We start from the raw sequence: 20,320 nt of genomic DNA, 5'->3' as shown, positions 1-20,320 counted from the left end.
CGGCTCGCATCCCTTGTGGTGGATCTAAAGGGCCCACACACATCGGTGTGTATGAGATCCAATAAACCCTCACCCCTCGCACAAGTGCCAGTGAAGGGTGACTTGGTCATCTTTCCAAGAAAACAAGACTCGCACACGTCATCGTCCCTAAGGTCGAATGACTCCAACACTCCATCCTTTTGGAGTTGGGTTATGCGTTTCTTGTTGACATGTCCAAGACAACGATGCCACAAGCATGATTTATCCAAACCATTGGATGAATCAATACACAAAAAATCATTTCTTAAGTTATCTACAACCATCACAGTTTCATATATTCCATTACAATGCAATGCTTCAAAATAAAAATAAAAAACAACATTAAGATAAGCATTAATAGAACCCTTTTCATTATCAAATGAATATCTAAAACCTTGTCTATACAAGCCATGAAATGAAATGATGTTTCTTGATATATCTAGCGAATAGCAACAATTATTTAAATCTAATCCTAATCCACTATTGAGCATTAAAGAGTAAAATCCAATCTCGGTGACAGGCGACGATCTTCTGTTCCCCATGATCAAATTTATCTTCCCATGCTCCACATCCCTAACTCTTCTTAGGCCCTGCAAATCAGAAAAAATGTGAAAACCACATCCTGTATCAAGTACCCAAGAAATGGCATGTGATGAATCATTATATTTAATAGTGTAAATACCTGCGTAGGATGGCTTGATCTTCCCATCCTTGATTGCTTGCAGATACTCTGGGTATCTTCATCTCCAATGCCCTATCTTGTGGCAGTGGTGGCACTCTGCCTCCTTGGGGTTAGAGTTGGGCTTAGCAGAACCAACTTTGGTTCCACTAGAAGATGTACCATCTTCATACTTTCCCTTGTGGTTGATCTTTGAGGGAGCCTTCCTTTTCTTACCTTTCCCTTGCTCAATTGCCAAGACTAGGGAAGCAACAGGAGTAGGAGTTGATGCAACAAACTTATCTTTGAGATTGCTCTCAGCAGTCCTTAGCAAGCCTTGAAGCTTGCTCAAAGTGACCTCTTCCTTATTTATGTGGTAGGTCATGCGGAACTGGTTGTAGCAGGGAGGCAAGGAGTGAAGGATGATGTCAATTGCCAACTCTTCATCAAAGTTCACATTCAACTTTAGCAGGCAATCGAAATATCTTTGTATCTTTTGTAGATGAGCAGTAAGGGACTCTCCATTACCCATTTTGGCAGTGATCATCGAAGTGATAATCTCGTACCTTTCTTGCCTAGCGCTTTGGTGGTACCGGTCCAGCAAGTCTTGATGTATTTCATAGGGATACATGTCCTCATAGGACTTCTGGAGTTCTGCATTCATAGTCGCCAGCATGATGCAATGGACTTTTGTAGTATCACGCTCATGGGCCTCAAAGGCAGCGATCTCTTCAACAGTGACATTGTTGAGGTTGATTTCCTTCAGCTTCTCATCGAGGACATACTCCTTGTCCTCGTAATGAGTGACCATTCGGATGTTACGGATCCAATCATTGAAATTGGACCCGTCAAAGATCACTCTCCCACACAAGTTCATGAGTGAGAACGAGCCATAGGAATTTGAGCCGGAAGCGTTGTTGTTGACATTCGACATCTAAAAAGGAAAAACAACAAAGTTTGATTATAAATGAATCCCCAATTAAACACCCAACTGAGAAATTAGGGCTAGGATCCAACAACATTATTTACAAATTAGAAGAGGGATGTCGTAATCTAACACACGATTCACTAATTCTCCACCATGAAAAACGAAAAAGTGATTAAGTTTTAAATGTATTGGAAACTCCTAGATCTTTTGAGATTCATTGAACTTTTCAATGGCATGTTTAAATCTCTATATGCCCCTAAAGTTTGCGACTGAGATGCCGAGGATCACAAAGCGGGTATGAATAACCATGCAAATGTGCATGGTGCCCTCATTGTTACAGTCAGTTATTCGATGTGCCGGTTAACCACACACGATCCATCGAACTATGACAAACAATGAGTCACCCTTTGCCACCTTTGCTTAGAACTCAATTAGTGTGTCGGTTAACCACATACGCTCCACTAACGTCTTAGCAAGGGTACAAAGTGTAATTTCATGGAATTGCTTCAATTCACTTTTGCCTAAAGTAACTAATAACGGGAATTTTGTAAAAAAAACATTTAGTTACTTTTATAGATTCATTAATTATACTTTTAATGATGAAAGGGTTACCGTATCCTACCCGTTCGGCTAAAGACCCTCAACAAATCAAGGAAGCGGTTGGTGAGAGTGGACACTCATTAAACGGCCATTTTATAGGCCATAACCTTATACCCCCTTATAGATCGGCTTCATGAATGAGATCTACTAACGGTAAGACTAGCATTTAAGTTATATATATATATATATATATATATATATATATATATATATATATATATATATATATATATATATATATATATATATATATATATATATATATATATATATATATATATATATATATATATATATATATATATATATATATATATATATATATATATATATATATATATATATATATATATATGGGTGTGCTGCATTTTGGTGGTGTGAGACTAACACGACCCAGACTTGGCATGATCATGAAGGCCAAAGAAGAGAAAGATCATGGCGTCGGTTTAATTTCTATTTATATTTAAGGGGCGGTATTAATCCATGGTGAGTTGTTTAGTATAGTCATTTTTGTATGGCCGATTCGTAATTGCTAAAGAGCTTAACTACCAAGGGGACCGTAATTGGTCAGACACAATTGGTCAGAGCTAGTGTCGCCTCCCTAATGAACTCATCGTAGAACCGAAACCAGTTGGCATGTGTGTGGGAGGGATAGTCTTGTGGTTTTATGTGGAACCTCAAGACACCACACAAGCAAGTTGCGTCGAATTTGGGTTTGCAACATAAAGATCACTATACCTAAAGCCTATCATCAATTTTAAGACTCCCTCATTCTAATATCAATCTCTTTAAGCCCTCTTTTCAAAATCATGGCTCCAACCCGGATATAAATATTGCTTATTTTCAATGTTAAGTTACTGGAATGAAAATAGACTACAAACACAATATCAAGAAGTACGATTTTGCACAATTAACCTCTCAAAATATCATAATTAAGAGGGGATGGATAATTTAAACTAACTGTAATAATAATCCATCAAAAGTGCATTACTTTTTACATTGATTACATAAAATATATACATGCAACTGTCCTATTAATCATGTGAATACTATTCTCTTTTTGTATACACGGTTTGTAACGAACTCACGATTATGACATGATCCGGTAACAAAGTGAACTAATTTAAACACGACTCGCAGAAACGACAAAAATATGAAATGCTTATGGGTTAGTCTGATGACACAGTTTCACATCGCTATGGTCCGAACAATTTTCATTTCTTCTCGGCAATTCTTCCACTCGAATGCCATTTTCACTCTTGATGTGTTGCGTGAAAGAATGGTTGTGTTGTTGATTCGTTGATTGCTCCTTGACTATGACTTCGGACTCATTTCTATGGCTTTGTTTTGCTTGAATATCCTGGTTATTATGTTTGATTTCACTTTGATTTTTACTTTCGTTTAGACTTCGACTATTATTAAAATGTTCACATATACATGCGATTGGATTTTCATGGAACTCGTCCTTTCCCGGCTTAGACTCATTTGGTCGTCCCATGAATCCAATCTGATGAGTTCGGACTCGTGAAGCAAATTCTTCCCATGTCATGTTACCACGATCCAAGAACAATCGATAAAGTTTCTTGGCGTTTGGTCTGATCGTTGGCTTGTACCCAAAGTATCTCCTGGATTGAGAAAATAATGAAAAAATAACATAATGATTTCAAAAGAGAAAATGGTATATATGGACTAGTTTTAAAAGTATCGTACCTTCTCCCCGCTAACATTTTAGCCATGTTACCATTGTTGTTGGTCACAAAAACATCGCTCTCATTACAAACAATGAAATCGAGAGCGGCCATTCGGGAAGAGTATGGTGCAAATGGTGCTAACTCTTCTTTAGTCGCAATAGATTCCTTTGAATGGACATTAGGAAAGAGTTGTTTCAATGGCCATAATGTATCTTCGCCTCCATAAACTTCACCAGATGCCACGTAGATGTGAACATCTTCCCCATATCCTAATGCTCTTAGCATAAGCCCGACTTCTTCTGGCGTCAACGGGCATTTCCCTTGCCTTCGTTCCCTATCGGGGCTTTGTTTCTGAATATAAGCAAACAAATTAAATTCAATGTGTCCACCACTGTCAGCATGTTCATGTTCAATAGCCTTACATTATCCAATGAAAAACGCAATCTTTAAGAAAAAGGAGTATATATTACATGTAACGTTTCCCATCTCTTTCGTATTTGTTCCAACTCTCGTCGTTCCTTGTCTCCACCACCAAAGTAGCATCCGGAAAACGCAAGCATATCAGACTCAAATCTGTTGTTTATTAAAATAAGTATGTAAATTGTAACTTCAAAAGAGAAAACGGGCATTAGTGCATAGTTTTACCTCAAATGCAGTGCGATGTAACGATTGCTTTTCATCCTCATTCGTTCGACTAACTTTTTGCCCATTTCCTGTATAGGATTCGTATACCTTAAAGCATGATAATTAGCTCGGCATCTGAGCTTCTGTAAATCGGTATCCAACTTATTTGCGAGCCTGTAATCGAATTTTGTAAGCATAACAACCTGCAACACATCACATTACCTCGTAATAGATTTCCCCAACACAAAAGAAACCCATGGAAACCAATCAAGATCTGACCTTTTTCTTCTCGAGAAGTGGTACGACACGAGATTCATAGCATTCCGCATCACACCTACGGGGTATCCGAGTTCGATAAGGGTGAAGGGATTTTCCATCGATGGTTGGGAGTTGTTTTACAACGTTAACGTCTTTTGAGAGATACGTTATGAACCAGTCAACATCAAAAATGTCGGAAAAGTTGCTACACAATGAGGAATATTAGTACAAGAACTACTAATAAATAGCTGATCAAACCTAAAATCCCGAAGATAAAATTAATTGGCAATTTTTATGCCGACCTTTGATCTTTCCAGTACGATCTATTATCTAATTCTGGAATAACTAATGTCGAGTTAAGCATATAAGCTGCAACAACAGCATCCGTTATCTGCATGCATGCTAATGAAAGATCAGTGCTAGGGTTTCATTTTCTTTCTATATATGGGAACATAAAAAAGGTACCCCAGTTCGTTGTTGATTCAAACCGCCACTTGTGACGATCAGCAAGAACCTTTGGGGATTTGTTTTCGCATCCCCATCTACAAAATAAATTAAAGGAACGAATTCATCCACGAATCTTCTGAATCATTTCGCATGCATGCAAGGCGTAAACATCAAGAATTTTCTTGGTTTGTACAAATCGAAAAACATGACATGATAATAGAAATTTGAGAGAGTTAATCGACACCCAAAATAATACTAACGGGAAAACCTTGAAAAGTTTCACTTTTTTGGGAGCAACCGTGATGTAATTCTGATTGACTCAACGTCCATATTTCATCTCCTAAACTCCCTCCTGCTCTCTGCGACATCAATTTTGATGAACAAGTTTATTTAGGAGAAAAGAAACGTAATTAATTGATTAATCAATGGGATTAAAAAAAAAAGTATATTAATCAAATGCTTACGGGAACAAGAAAAGTTGACGTATTTCCAATATGTGATTGGAAATCGATTTCGTCATCAAGCTGTTGATTCAAATATATATTAAATTGAATGAGCTTGATGATGTCAAATGAAGAAAAAGGAGCGGATTCAAGAATTAAATACCAAGCTATGGTTATAATGGAAATGATGGACATGGTGGTGGTTGATTGGTGGAGATAGAAATGATATGAAAGCAAAAAGAAAAAGAAAACAACCGACGAGGGCAGAGAAGAAAGGGAGGAGGTGGCTGCCGAGGTTGCGGCGGCGGCAGAATATTAGGCCTTGTAATATACCAAGCACCGAGTAGTTGCTGATGCGGTTAAGGTTCCGGCGATGGTGTTGGGGCTGGTGCTGCTGGGTTGTCTTCTTCATGATGAATGTATTTTACAATGTTGTAAACGGCAACGTTGACGGACGATACCTGGTGGTGGTAGCGCCGACGGCGACTGCGAGAGAAAGATACATTTTTTTGTTAGACACCTTTTTGTTCATGATCCGAAACACCATTATTTTATTATTTTTTATATAACAACAAAAAGAATCCCTAGAGAGAATTTGAACAAAGGGCAAGATATTGTCACGTGGCAATTACCATGAACCTTGAGCCTATCGTAATAAAGTGCAAATATTTATTATCTAAATAGAAATGAAAGGGTATATTTAGGGAATGTTTTAAATAGTTGTACGTTGTGAATAGAATTTAGTAAACTAAAAAAATCAAAGATGTTAAAAATAGGGAAATCTAGGTTTTTGAATCAGATTATATTATTACTAAAATAAAAATTAGACTAAAATAAAATTAAAAAAGTTAATTCTCTACAAAAGATATAGTATAAAAAAGTTAATTCTCTACAAAAGATATAGTAAGATTGACGAATATTTCTAATTTCGCATGAGTGGCATTGAAAACTAAATAAAGTAAAACTGAAAAATCATTAAACTTGGACAAAGTTGAATTCAAAGCCTTAAAAACTGGGATTTAGCTCAGTTGAGACCTTTCTATCTGACGCACTATTCCATAAATAAATGTCATAGTCGATATTTCAATTTCTTTCTCGATGTAATTGTAGGGCATTACGCCTACCATTTTCTAGTCAGGCCAATTCACTTTGCAACTACCTACTCATCAGTATCATCGAATTTGATCCATTAATGGTCGTGATCAAGTTTTTAGATATTGTAAATATTTAAACCAATTAATATCAATTAAATTAGGCAAATCAGTTAATAATATTTTCCTATTTTATGGAAATTGGGTAGTCTAACATTTATAAACAATCATTTTAATAAAAATAACCAACACTACAAGGAAGATGGACATTAGCGGCGAAGATGTTTTGTAAAAATGAGCACTTGATCCGGAATAGCATATTCCGGAGCACAATGTTTTGTTCCGGAAGTATGCTCCGGAATACGATATTCCGGAGTATTTATGATATTATTCCGAAGTGGTTGCCGGTTGGTGGGGATGGTACCGAATCTTACACTCCATACCTTCCGGGCTAAAAAAACATATTCTGGATTGACATCCGAAACGGACGTACATTTTGGAGTGGTGTATCGGAGAGAGATTTAGGGTTTTTCTATGTTTTCTTCCAAATATGCAATACATTTGTGTTTTTAATATATTTGTGTGTTCGATAATTTCCAAAAACGTTCTGGAATGAATACGTATACGAGTTTTTCAGAGTTCCAGTTTCTAGTGGAGGGCATGGCAGCGTATCGATGGATGTATGTAGTATCTTGCTCCGGATTATACATGCTTTGGTGTAGATATAACCAGTGATATCAACTTCGTTGGGTTAGTTACGTTGGTTGCTTCCAAGTCCAGGTTACATACAAATCAAATTCGTCAATCTTTACGGATCAAATATAGTTATGCAGATTTTTGACGATACTGATGTTAGATATTTTCTTAGTTTTTTATCTATTATACCTCCCAACATTATACGATTGTTTGTTGTTAATAATGTTATGGATATTGGTACTAATCGATTTCTCATGAAAACTCATTCTGGAAATGGTTATTCCGGTGCTAGAAGTAACCAAATTTGTAATTTATTACCTATGACAACCAACCATGTTCCTTCTTACAAAGAACCTATACGTGGGGTTGACTATACATCTAAAGGTAAAGTTGTTGCTCAGGTTGACCTTACTGTTGATGTTGATGAATCTGTAAATGATGAGGCAAATCTAATGATGTTGGTTAATGATGGTAATATAATTCCACATTGAGAGTCAGTGGAATATTTTTTCAGAGTTACATTGAATTTGATGGGGATGATCATAAAGATGGAGAAAAGGAAACTGATCCCTTACCACAACCTCGAAAAGCATAACAGGAAAATTTTACTTATTATTTTTTCGATTCTGAAGAAACACAATCCACCCATTGGGGTATGTCTGATCCTTTACCACTGCCCGAATTAGGTCAAAAAATCATAAAGGGGTCACAGCACACAACTATAATTCTCATCTTAAGTTATTCCAACTTTTCAAAAATAAAGAAGAACTTAAGCTTAATTTAGGATTGAAAAGTGTTAGTGAAGGTTTCCAATATAAAGTTTAAAAATCTACAAAAGACAGGTTTGAAGTTGTTTGCTATATAGATAATTGTGACTGGCGAATTAGGGCGACAAAACATAATACTATTGAAGTGGTTAAGCTATCGGAGAAACACACTTGTTCAAACACACAGTTGCGTCCCCATCACCGACAAGCCAACAAAAAGGTATTAGGTCACTTCTTAAAGGGCATATTAGTTGATAGTACTAATAATATGTTGCGGGAGAAATAGATACAACGAACTTTAAATGACCGTCTTTGTATACATATTTCGTACTAACGAGCATGGAATGCTAAAATGTATGCTCTAATCTATTGATAGAGACCCCTGCAGAAAGCTTTCTTAGACTACCTATCAACAAATCCTCTGCTTTTTGGATACACCAGATTGATCAAAGCAGATATGAGATGACTGACCAAATGAAAAATGGTATGGTAAACTTGGAAAGTCGTTAATGCACATGTAGGAAATGGAAATTGTTGGGTATACCTTGTACTGATGCAATGACGGTATTCAAGGAGCTGACATATCAACACTGTAGTGCATGTGTGTTATCGTACTTCACAATGGAAACATATCGTTCAACAAATGCAGAGGTTGTGTTTCCTGTGCCAGTTCCAGCTAAATACGAAGAACTGGATGAAGTCATGGATGTTTTTCCACCATTTATGGACAAACGACAAGCCAGATGACCTAAAAAACCATAACCGTATCCCATCTCAAGGTGCAAGTGTGATTTAGAAAAAATTTAGTCGTTACCAAAGGATCGGTCACCCAAGCAGAAACTGTGATGCTCCTTTTCTTGCAGAGTCAACAAAAAGTGAATCTTCAAGTAGGACCAAGTCAAGTGGAAAAAATAATGTTTAGTCTAAAAGTAGACATACTAATCAAAAACGTAGTCAACAGTATGATAATGTTGATTTAAAAAAAATGTAGTGATGTTTGTACGATATCATAATATTCTACAAAATGTTGTTCGGAAGGATAAATTGGTTTTTGCTACATCTTAAAAAGACAATTGTTTAAAATATTAACAAAGAAAACCATAAGTCAAACATTAGTGTAATATGCAACATCTATCCACCGGACACTCTCAATCCACCATCCAGGAGCACGCTCCTGTGCAGTAAGCTGCAACAACTCGTTAGGGGACGTTGCATAAAAAACAATATATAAAAGCTAACCGTAAGTTATTTATGGCATATCAACTTATAAATTATACGGTGGACTAAACTACATAAATTATTAACATCGAGAATACGTTCACAATCAGGTGCATGCGAACGCCTCGTCCTAGGGAATGCAACTGCCTGAGGGATATCACTCGGTACAGGGGAACCAGCAACACTACTATTGGAAAATGTCTCGAAGATCCAAATCTACAAAATTAAGATGGTAAAAAAACTTACCAAGTTAACAAAGTTACTATACTTGTTTTTTAAAAACACTTATTAAACATAGTGTACATACCTTAAATGCATAGACAAATCCATGCATAGTATATTTGTGTCTATTGCCGATTCTTAGCGCATTTGGGCTCAAATGGTCCTCAATCTTATCAAACCAGTACGCAGTTGTTTGCAAGTGAAAACCCATATCAATATACCCCATGGGTACCTATTCAAAAAATTACACTTAATAAGTATATATATCATTTTGATATAATGTGGGTAAAACACTGTTATAACTGTTAAACTCATGTGAATTAGAGACCAGTATCATACGTTCATTAGTAACTGAATGTCACGGGTATTTACCCAAAAATCATTGGTCTAGCATATACAGCAAGGAGACTCTCACCACATTTTCATTGCTTAATTGATGAAGTGAGTTATTGAACACATTCGTAAGGTCGTCCATACTCACTGAATGTGAAATCGGCACAAATGGAAACACACATTCTCCAAATGATGCAAAACCAGATCTGGGATGGAAATAATCCCTGAACAGCAAGCGGTGACCAAGCAAAATGCTTTCCTATCAAAGCAAACCCGATAGTCGCTAACCAAAAATAGAAGCTCTTCTAGGTCAACTTGATTAAAAGTAGTAGCTTCCTTGCACAGAAGATAGTGACATAGTAAAGGGTAACATTCGACACCCATTGGCATGTTCACGTAGTCACCAAAACATGATTTACTAAACATCGTCGCACAAACTGGTTGGTTTTGTAAGCGCGCCATGATTTCGCGCCCAAGTTAAGGTCTGTAGGTTGTAGTAACAACCATTGTGTATGTTCTATCGTGCTGCAATCAAAAGAATTATAAATTAGGGATTTTTCTATGTATGTTCCAGAGCGTAATTAGTGTTTTTGATTGTATTCCGGAATTAGGGTTTTTGATTGTATTCCGAAATTAGGATTCTTGGATGTATGTTCCATAATCAAAAAATAGGGTACGGTATTTCGGAACCAGGTCATTGTATTTCAGACTTGATTTTTGGATTCCAGAGACGTTCCGGAATAGCAGGTTTTTTTATTACGATATATCATGTATTATAAATGTATAAGTCTATGTAATCCTATGATTGCATTAACAGGATTAAAAATTCACGGAAAACCCTATAATACCAAAATAATTGCGTAAACTATAATTTTTAAACGTATAATAAAAAATAAATGCATTTAATTAAGAACCTACAAATAAAAACTGCATTTCTTCAGTATTGGAAGACATTTTCAGTTGTAGAGGTGTCCGGAATGGGATGTCGAAGTGTAGTCTGAAAGAAGGGATGTTGAAGTGTAGCCTGAAACAAGTTAAATGGTATTTAAAGGAGAACCAGATTACCTGGTCGGAATTATCTACCCGTTTAACCGAATTGTCAATCGGGTCTGGAACAACCCATTCTGGACCAAGTGGTCATTTTGCCAAAAAAAAATGTTATTTTTTAAAAGACAACCAAAAAAGTTGTTAGATTACTTAATTTCCCCCTGTTTTATCGCTATTACATGTAACCTACCCATTAACTTTTGCATCGGATGACACAATCATCATAGCCACCACTGTATCCACCTTCTTCATCCGAAGATACCATGACCACACCAGCAGCCTTCTGTCGCAAACCACTACATGCATCTCCATCACCATCGTCTTCTTCGATAAGATCCCAGAAAAATTCAAAGATAAAATTCTTCCATTCCCCATTCTTCATTCTTTCATTCCTCCCTTCACCACCATCGTCATCTTCAGCGTGATCCCAAAAAAACAATACTACTGCCATTCACACCAGAAACTAAGAGATTCTTTCATAATTACAATATTTGACTTACTAAAACAACAATATTCTTTTAGAATTTCATAATCTTGTTTTATTTGATGATATCAACCTATATCCTTAAAGAATCGAAATTTAATATGCTTAATTATACAGTAATTATAATGGAACTTTTGGTTGCATTTGGATGATATATATATATATATATATATATATATATATATATATATATATATATATATATATATATATATATATATATATATATATATATATATATATATATATATATATATATATATATATATATATATATATATATCAATGATTCGAGTAGTACATACATTTTCATTGATTCTGAAGGAATATATATAGTGATTCATTTTCAACAATTATGGCAAATGTACATTCTTACCAAATAATTTGGTGTGGCTTACTTTGTAGGTAATATTGTAAATGTACATCATTACATTTAATCCGTTTCTTTTAATTAGGTGTGATTTTTAACTTTTCTTTAATTTAATAATATATACAAATCGTTTTTTTTTAAATTAATAAAATCATTGGCTCACATTCATTCATATATTTATACAATATATATCATCCATCAAATAACCAAAGCCATATATATATATATATATATATATATATATATATATATATATATATATATATATATATATATATATATATATATATATATATATATATATATATATATATATATGAATAGGAAAAAAGTTCAGTTACCATTTATGGCCTTTCTAACCTTTACACACTTAAATTTACATAGAAATCTCTAAAATATATAAAATAATTACCAAATGTTTACAAGATTTTGAGTATATTTTCAAGTAAATGACACAAAACTCACTAACTTTTTATTTTTTTATGATTTTGACACCCTGTTTTTTTCTATTAGAATTAGGTCATTATGTTTTCAGTTTGTTGCAATTCTGACTGTTTGCTTCAGATCAGTCGATTGTCACTGCAAAAGACACTATGTTTTCATTTTTTTCGATTTAGACATTAAATTTTCAATCTTTCCCAATTTTCACACTCCATTAAAATATGTGAAATTTACCCATTAATAAAACTTTTAAACCTTAACTATTACCCGATACAACGAAAATTCAAATGTAGATGTATGTATAGACATCTACCCAATATAATAAAATTCAAATATAGTAGGCATATAAGGCAAAAGCTCACATTGCTAAGAGTCCCACAAGGCTCACATTACTATGAGATTATCCAGCATGTGTCACATGTGACTTAACATATTCATTTAATAGCTAGCTCACATTGCTAAGAGTCTCACAAAGCACAAAGCAAGCAGCATTCGGATAACAAAAAAAACTAACCAACATACTCAAATCAAGCCATTCTATTCAACTATCTGAACCATACTAATAGACAATTCCAAGGGCTCAAACAATCAGGCATAACCTAAACAGGTTCTCCTATCACTGACTGGTCAGTACTAGCATGCAGATTTACAAGCACATACAGTAGGCACGTAAGGCATCCTTTCTAGATCGTTGGCCTTAATCTAGCATGCAATTCACATATTCTCAATTCATATCATAACATAACATAACATAACATAACATAGCATAACATAACATAACATAACATAACATAACATGTATGGGTATCTTGGGGAAAACTTACTTGAGCTCGGTTGATTACACGCGTCACACTCCTTGTTCGTTATCAAAACTCTTTATTTTAATTTTAGAAAAATTATTTTCTTGTAAAAATCTTTCAAACCCTCGATTTAAGTTCATACACCCCCGAAGGTGTGTCCGAATCCCTCAAATCGAGGCTCTGATACCAACTTGTAACATCCCAAAATTCAAGGCCAAAAATTTCATTTTTAATTAAGTAAGTATAAAACCAGTAGTCTGAAACATCCATAGTGTTAGCTCATTTCATAATCAAATACCTGTCTTTCAAATAACTAAAACATGGCATAGAAAGTATTATCAGAGTACTACTCCCAAAGTTCTCATAATATGGAAATCATAGTGTGATGCGCTACGATCATGTCGGCTCCGTTCCTTTTGAAAAAGAAGCACCTGAAACCAAAACTGTAAACCATAAGCACGAAGCTTAGTGAGTTCCCCCATCATACCACATACCGTAGGAATATCATACTGTCAAGCATATTTGGGTTCCCGACCTACCCCTTCGGTTTCTTTCAACCGGTAACCGCATAGCATATATGGGTGATGGCCTACCCCTGTGGTCTCTTTCAACCAGTAACCGCCTAGCATATCTAGGTGTTTTCCTACCCTTTCGGTCTCTTTCAACAGGTAACCACCTAGCATATATGGGTGCTGGCCTACCCCTTCGGTCTCTTTCAATCAATAACTGCCTAGCATATCTGGGTGTTGGCCTACTCATTCGGTCTCTTTCAACCGGTAACCGGGGACTATTTCACCCCTACCACTACCACGTAATACCCTATATACACATAAATCACATACTACCTAACATATTTGGGTGCTGGCCTACCCCTTCGGTCCTTTCGACTGGTAACCGGGGACTATTTCACCCCTACCTCTACTAAATAATAACATAGCATAACATACTGTCAGGCATACCTGGGTGCCCGACCTACCCTCCGATTTATCTCAACCGGCTACGGGGTCTAACCTACCCCTCCTAACACTATCACATAATATCATAGCATACTAGCACATAAAGTATAACAAATAGTGGCATACCAGACAGTTATCACAAAGACAATCATCTCAACTATAATCAACTACTAGTGGGCCGACATTGGTGCCTTCGGCCCACTTCTACTGGAAGGTAACTCACCTTGAATGTTGAAGTTGTTGCCCGAACTCCCTAGTTGCTGCCTTGACGGCATCCCAAACTAACAATTTCCAACACAATATCCAATTAGCAAATAAGTTCTAAACCATGAGCCATAATCCAATCTTGGGTTAAAATGACCATTTTACCGCTGGCCCAACAAGACCCATAACTAAGGCCCAAGCCCAAAACCATTAAGCTCCAAAACCATAATATCCATAAAAGCCCAATGTATGGCCTTATTTCCAATTGGGCCCCATTCCTCCGCATGGGCCTCAACCTAGAGCCTAATAATGCTTTTCTAGTCCAAAAGATCCAAGTCAAAGTTGAAGTTAACACTCCGAGTTGACTCAAATCGTCGAGTTTTCTCTTCAACCCGTCGAATTCTCATAAATCTCAAAATCATGACTTTTCGTATCAACTCGTCGAGTTCTCCCTCTCAACTTGTCGAGTTTTTCCTTTTCAAAATCGGGACATTTCAAGAACAACTCGTCGAGTTCTCTCATGAACTCACCGAGTTCTTTAGTCTGTTAAGCCAATCTTAATGTATTAAGCTCCTACTCTTCAGATCTGAGCTTTATACTTCACATATACACTGAAAATGTCCTTTTAAGGGTAAAGTTTCCAACTTTACTCGTTAATACCCCTACTTAATGGGTTTAGCTCAAACCCTAACTCTTTAGGACCTAGATCTTGGTCCACAAGCCGTCAATACTCTAAACTAAAGCATACAAACTGAGATTTGGACTCTAGACACTTCATGAACACGTAAAGCTTCCACCTTTGTCTCCATGCATGGCCCTTTTGGAGCTTAAAAGGCCAAAATGACATCCTATAGCTTGCATGGGGCTTTAATGGTCATAAAGTTTGCACCTTTATGCCATGAAAGCCCTCCATGGTTCCAGATCTGATGATATACTCACTTGGGACGTCCATTTCCCAAAGGTCATGCTTCTTGAACCAAAAATCCCATAAAAATGAAGATAAAGAGATCTAAGCATATTATAGACAAGATAGGAGCTTTATACCTCCAATGAACCAGAAATGAAGCTAAACTTCTTGATCTACTCTTCCTTGCTCCTTCTTCAAGTGTCTTCTTCTTCGAGAATCACCAAGAATGCACAGAATGGCTCAAAAACTCTCACAAGTGGATTAGGGTTTTGTGGCCAGGGTTTGAGACTCTGAGGCTGTAAATGAGACCGGTCTATGGAGGTTAAAGTGTTTAAATAGGGTGCAAAACCTTTAAAATTAGGGTTTCATCTTTTAGCGCCAACTCGTCGAGTTGGACCTCCCCAACTCGTCGAGTTAATCTTCCAAAACGCGCATGTCCCATATTTCTTACTCGTCGAGTTTTTGCCTTAAACTCGGCAAGTTGACTTTTAGAATTGATGTTTTATTTCCATAATTACCCCTCTAAATTTCTGGTGTTACATGTTTACTAGCTTCTTTTGGCAAAGTATTAAATAGTTGATAAGTTGTATATCGGTCATGTGTACGTGTAGGCACTTCCCTGTTGACCTCCTCCTCGCATAATCAATTATTGGATTACTCCATATGTGTTTGCTTAATGGTGAAATAACTTCTAAAAATAAATATTTGATTTTCAACAAACTTTGGTCAGATTTTAGACACGAGAAAATCCAAATGTAATTCTCGAATTTTGTTTTCTTAAAGGAGGGGTTCATTAGGATAGCCATGTAAAAAAAAACATGTTATTAAATGACAACTCATATTGGAATAATTTTTTGTCATTAAGAAAGTTTTGATTGAAAACTAAGAGGCTTGCATGGTAATAATCACTCGATAAAAACGCTTTTACCTCTTTAAAAACTCCTAAAAAAAATGCATAATTTTGGAGTTCATCTCAATCCTCCTTGGGATCGGAACGACTTCTTCTTTTTAGCAAATAATAAAAAGCTTTTAAATATTATTTTTACTTTCAAACATAAAACAACTATAAATACACATAATAGTAGGCATATCGTAGTTAGCTTATGATGGTATCTCATAGGTTTGATGACAAAAAAAATGATAATTTGTTTGTTTTTCATTACTCTAATAACTTATATTTAACAAACCTTTAAATAAGACCTTATTGCTTCCAAAATTATTAATTTGGTTTGCATGCATATATTAATAACTACTTTATAACTCGTAGGAACCACGGTTATAAAATTAATCAAATTTTTATATTAAAAACTCAAAATTATTAATAAGTTATTTTAAATAAATTATTAATTTAAGAGATATTTTTTATTAGTTATGTGAAATTATAATCATTGATTCAAATAAATATATAAAATTAATTTTTAATATATATTAGATATTTTTTATTTGTGAATTAATTAAAACAATAATTTAAAATTTAAAATTTAAAATAGAATCATATTAATGAGGAGGTCTAATAATTTTAAAATGGAAAACTAATAGATTGACAAGTTGGCAACACATTAATTAAAATGTTTAATATGGTGACTATGGTGACACATGGCAAAAGAGCTACTCTTTTATTAGTATAGAGATATATACAACAAATAAGTTTTTTTTTTAAATTTAAAAAATAAAAATAAAAATAAAAAAAAAAAAAACGTTTTTACTCGTAGCTTAACTCGGATAGTTGGCGCCGATAGAGAAAATGACTCAGGAGAATAATCAACTGTTGATTTTGTTTACATTTTGTCTCTTTCCTTTTTTTGTGTGTACGCAATATATCATGGAACTTATTGTTTGTGTCCATCATAGCCTTTTTGACCGACTATCTGTAACACTTGCAGATTCGGCCTAGTCAATTAAGATTTATTAAGCGTTAAAAATGACTTTTTGATAGGAGGTTATTTAGGATAAATAGTCTTAAACAAAGTTATAGTATATGTGACAAGGATTTCGTACATATAAAGAACAGTAAAAATCCAACTTCGTATGAAGAAGTTATGCTTCTTCGAAGTTTCGCGATTAAACTGATACGACTCTGTGTATCGTAAAAAATGAAATTTGATCAATTACATTTTATCCTAAGAGATCTAAACAAAAGTCGTAGTAGTCATTAAACCAAGAATGTACATATAAAGAACGTCCAAAATCTGACTTTATGAGAAGAAGTTATGATTTTTCAAAGTTTCAGCGTAGTAGTATACGGCTCAGAAACATAAATTAAGATTGGTCGATTATTAGGAGAAACAATCTAAACAAGAGTCGAATATCTCCTTAATAGGAGTTTGTCGATATAAAGACAGTCGAGAACGAACGTCGGACGAGACAGTTATGAATTTTTAACATACTTTAATAGTCTAAACCTATTAAAAATATAACTTTTAAAATAAAATCAAAATTAGCCGAATGAAAGTTATAAATCTCGTCGATCACTATGCGTGGATATAAAACTTATTGAAAACGAAGGTTGTATGAAGAAGTTATGAGTTTTCTAAGATTTTATAAAAATTTGTGTGCAGCCGTGCGCATAGACAAGATGTGTGGTGCGCCCTGACAACCCACGAGACTACAACACATGTCACCACTAGATGAATGCCACATTACCACCCCGCGACATAGTGCGCGGCATCCCCCACAGGATGCGTGACGCGTCCCGATAGGATGCGCGACACTCCCCGATACGGTGCGCAGCGTACATCTCTTTTTTCGGCTATAAATACTCGCCTTCGTATAAGCTTTCGTCCTCACTCCCCTACACACCCTCTCTGCTGATATTCGCCAACTTATAGCCATTTTACCTTAGTTCTTAGTATTCCGGCAAACCCTGTGACCCTGAGTGCCCGACAAGTAGTAGCCATCGAATAGAAGCTCTGCCAGTGCAATTTCTAGACTTTTGTCTAGGAAATCTTTGTAAGTTAGATTATGCTCTATATTATTTTAAGTATAATTTATATTTATGTTCATATTTGTTATTATGACTTTATAAATAAGATTTGTCAGTGATTCCAACGTCATATTATTGATTGATCTACTTACGGGGATGATGTCTAGGTTGGATTTAGTGAGGTGTTTAAAGTGTGATTTACAAACAATATACTTTGTATACCAAATGCACCCTACCTTCGATATGATCTCACTTGGTTATCTCTTATCAGCTATGAATCAGTAGACATTGGGTTTATTGACAAATCTAGACTATTAATTAGTCATAAAGAATAATGAACTAAGATTAGTGATAATTAAACCTAGGTCACATCAAGGGAAAAGTAGAGTGCTAAAGCGAAGCGCTGCCCAACTTTTCAGTCATCCACTTTAACATGTAAGTGCATAGTCCCTTTCATGAACATGATTTTAATACATATATTAATTAAAGTATTAAATATTTGTTAAAGAGTTTATATGTGAAATACATGCATATTGCCTGGAATATATGTTAAGAACATATTTGTTAATATATGAAATGTGAATCGAGTATCATTATATATATATATATATATATATATATATATATATATATATATATATATATATATATATATATATATATATATATATATATATATATATAGAGGGTTAGAATCAAATATGAATCATAAATATTGTGTGAATGTATGACCAAATTCTGACCATCAAATTAAAAAGAATGAATGGGTGTGATTTAGAGTACATATTATTAACATAGACTATCATGTACTATATAATTTCAATTGTTAATTATAATGGCATTTATTGCATTTTATAAAGAGAAAGATATGATAAGTATCTAATATTTAGGCAATGACGTAAAATTAGTTGATAGAAATCATGTCAAATATCATATTTTATTAATTACATTTAGTTTAAATCGGATTTTTTGAAAATACGGCTTTTATTGATTTTACAAAATTCTTTAAGAATATGATATAAAATTCTTCATATTGGAAATTCTTTACATATAAAATTATTTAAGAACAAGTTAATATAACAAACGAAATATCAAATTTAGCCAAAAAAATTATAGGATAAATGATATATAAAACTTTAAAATTATGAAAAGTAAGAATGCATTGCCGACGATCAAGTTCAATTATTTAGAAGTATTTTAAATCAAAATTTACAATTTAATAAATCTGGTGCACCATTAAGTTGAGAAGAAGAATTAAGTGATTCTTAAAGAACCAAGTGATTTTTGTAGAAACAGCGTTGTTTTTTATTCTTAGTAGAAGTAAAATAATTCTTAAAGAATAAAGTGATTGTTAAATAAATGTACGTATGTGAAAAGTTATGTGAATGTATAACCATAATACGTCTGTGATTCTCAAGGAATTAGTTGATTTGTTATGCAGGTGTACAAAAATTATACATAAAAAAAGCTATAAACTCAACTTTCTGGATTTCAATGATTATGTTATATTAATTAAGAGTTTTATTCTTTTAGAATGGTTTAAAAATTAGGTTTACAAATTCTTTAAGAATATCTTTGCGTACCCAGACAATCAATTGAAAATATACATACGACCTAATATGAACGGCATTTTTTAAGAATATAAGAGGTTTGCCTTCTACGATTAATGAAAAGCATTTACAATGACTTTGTGGTTATTACTATAACTGATCGTGTATATGCTGAAAAAATGAAACGGTTGACGTATTCAAACGAAAATCTTATTCATTCCAAATAGATAACATATTTAATAATGGAAAATAAATGTCATGTAAAAATGCCAAAATTACTCCTCTATATTGATTGGACCACAATTGGTCACACATCCACACAATATTTGTTGGTCATACATGATCCTAACTATATATATATATATATATATATATATATATATATATATATATATATATATATATATATATACTCCCTCCGTCACAAAATTATTGTCCGCACTGGACTTTTAAAGTCTTTCCATGTCAACTTTAACCATAAATAATTTTATTTGTGTTATATAATTTTTGATGAAACTTATAATAATAAAAATACATTTAAAAACAATCTATTCATATATCTTGCATAAAAAATTATATAACAAAAAGCAAATTATTTAAGGTCAAAGTTGAACAAAAGAGAATTAAAAAGTCAAATGAGGACA

General features: G+C 34.2%; 1 protein-coding gene across 1 annotated transcript; it reads right to left on the bottom strand.

Annotated features, from left to right (window-relative positions):
- Window positions 1-3,296: 3,296 nt before the first annotated feature.
- Window positions 3,297-6,079, bottom strand: LOC111899718 (O-fucosyltransferase 6). Its single transcript, XM_023895571.2, has 10 exons — window positions 5,831-6,079; window positions 5,689-5,748; window positions 5,493-5,583; window positions 5,243-5,319; window positions 5,080-5,168; window positions 4,799-4,982; window positions 4,541-4,722; window positions 4,366-4,468; window positions 3,915-4,246; window positions 3,297-3,829 (listed from the first exon to the last, which is right to left on the bottom strand). Exons 1-10 carry the CDS (start codon window positions 6,077-6,079, stop codon window positions 3,367-3,369), a joined length of 1,830 nt encoding a protein of 609 aa, XP_023751339.1. The 3' UTR covers window positions 3,297-3,366.
- Window positions 6,080-20,320: the final 14,241 nt, after the last annotated feature.

Source organism: Lactuca sativa, chromosome 4 (genome assembly GCF_002870075.4).
Source record: "Lactuca sativa cultivar Salinas chromosome 4, Lsat_Salinas_v11, whole genome shotgun sequence".
Lineage (NCBI taxonomy): Eukaryota > Viridiplantae > Streptophyta > Magnoliopsida > Asterales > Asteraceae > Lactuca > Lactuca sativa.
Note: the sequence above shows the minus strand (reverse complement) of the source record. Positions and strands in the feature narration are given on the sequence as shown.

Excerpts from the sequence above, each read along its gene's own strand:
- LOC111899718 (XM_023895571.2), bottom strand. The coding sequence starts at position 6,079 with ATGAAGAAGACAACCCAGCAGCACCAGCCCCAACACCATCGCCGGAAC. Across the intron at positions 5,320-5,492 it reads AAAAAGTGAAACTTTTCAAG|ATGGGGATGCGAAAACAAAT; the intron begins GTTTTCCCGTTA and ends TTTATTTTGTAG. Across the intron at positions 4,247-4,365 it reads AGAGATGGGAAACGTTACAT|AAACAAAGCCCCGATAGGGA; the intron begins GTAATATATACT and ends GCTTATATTCAG.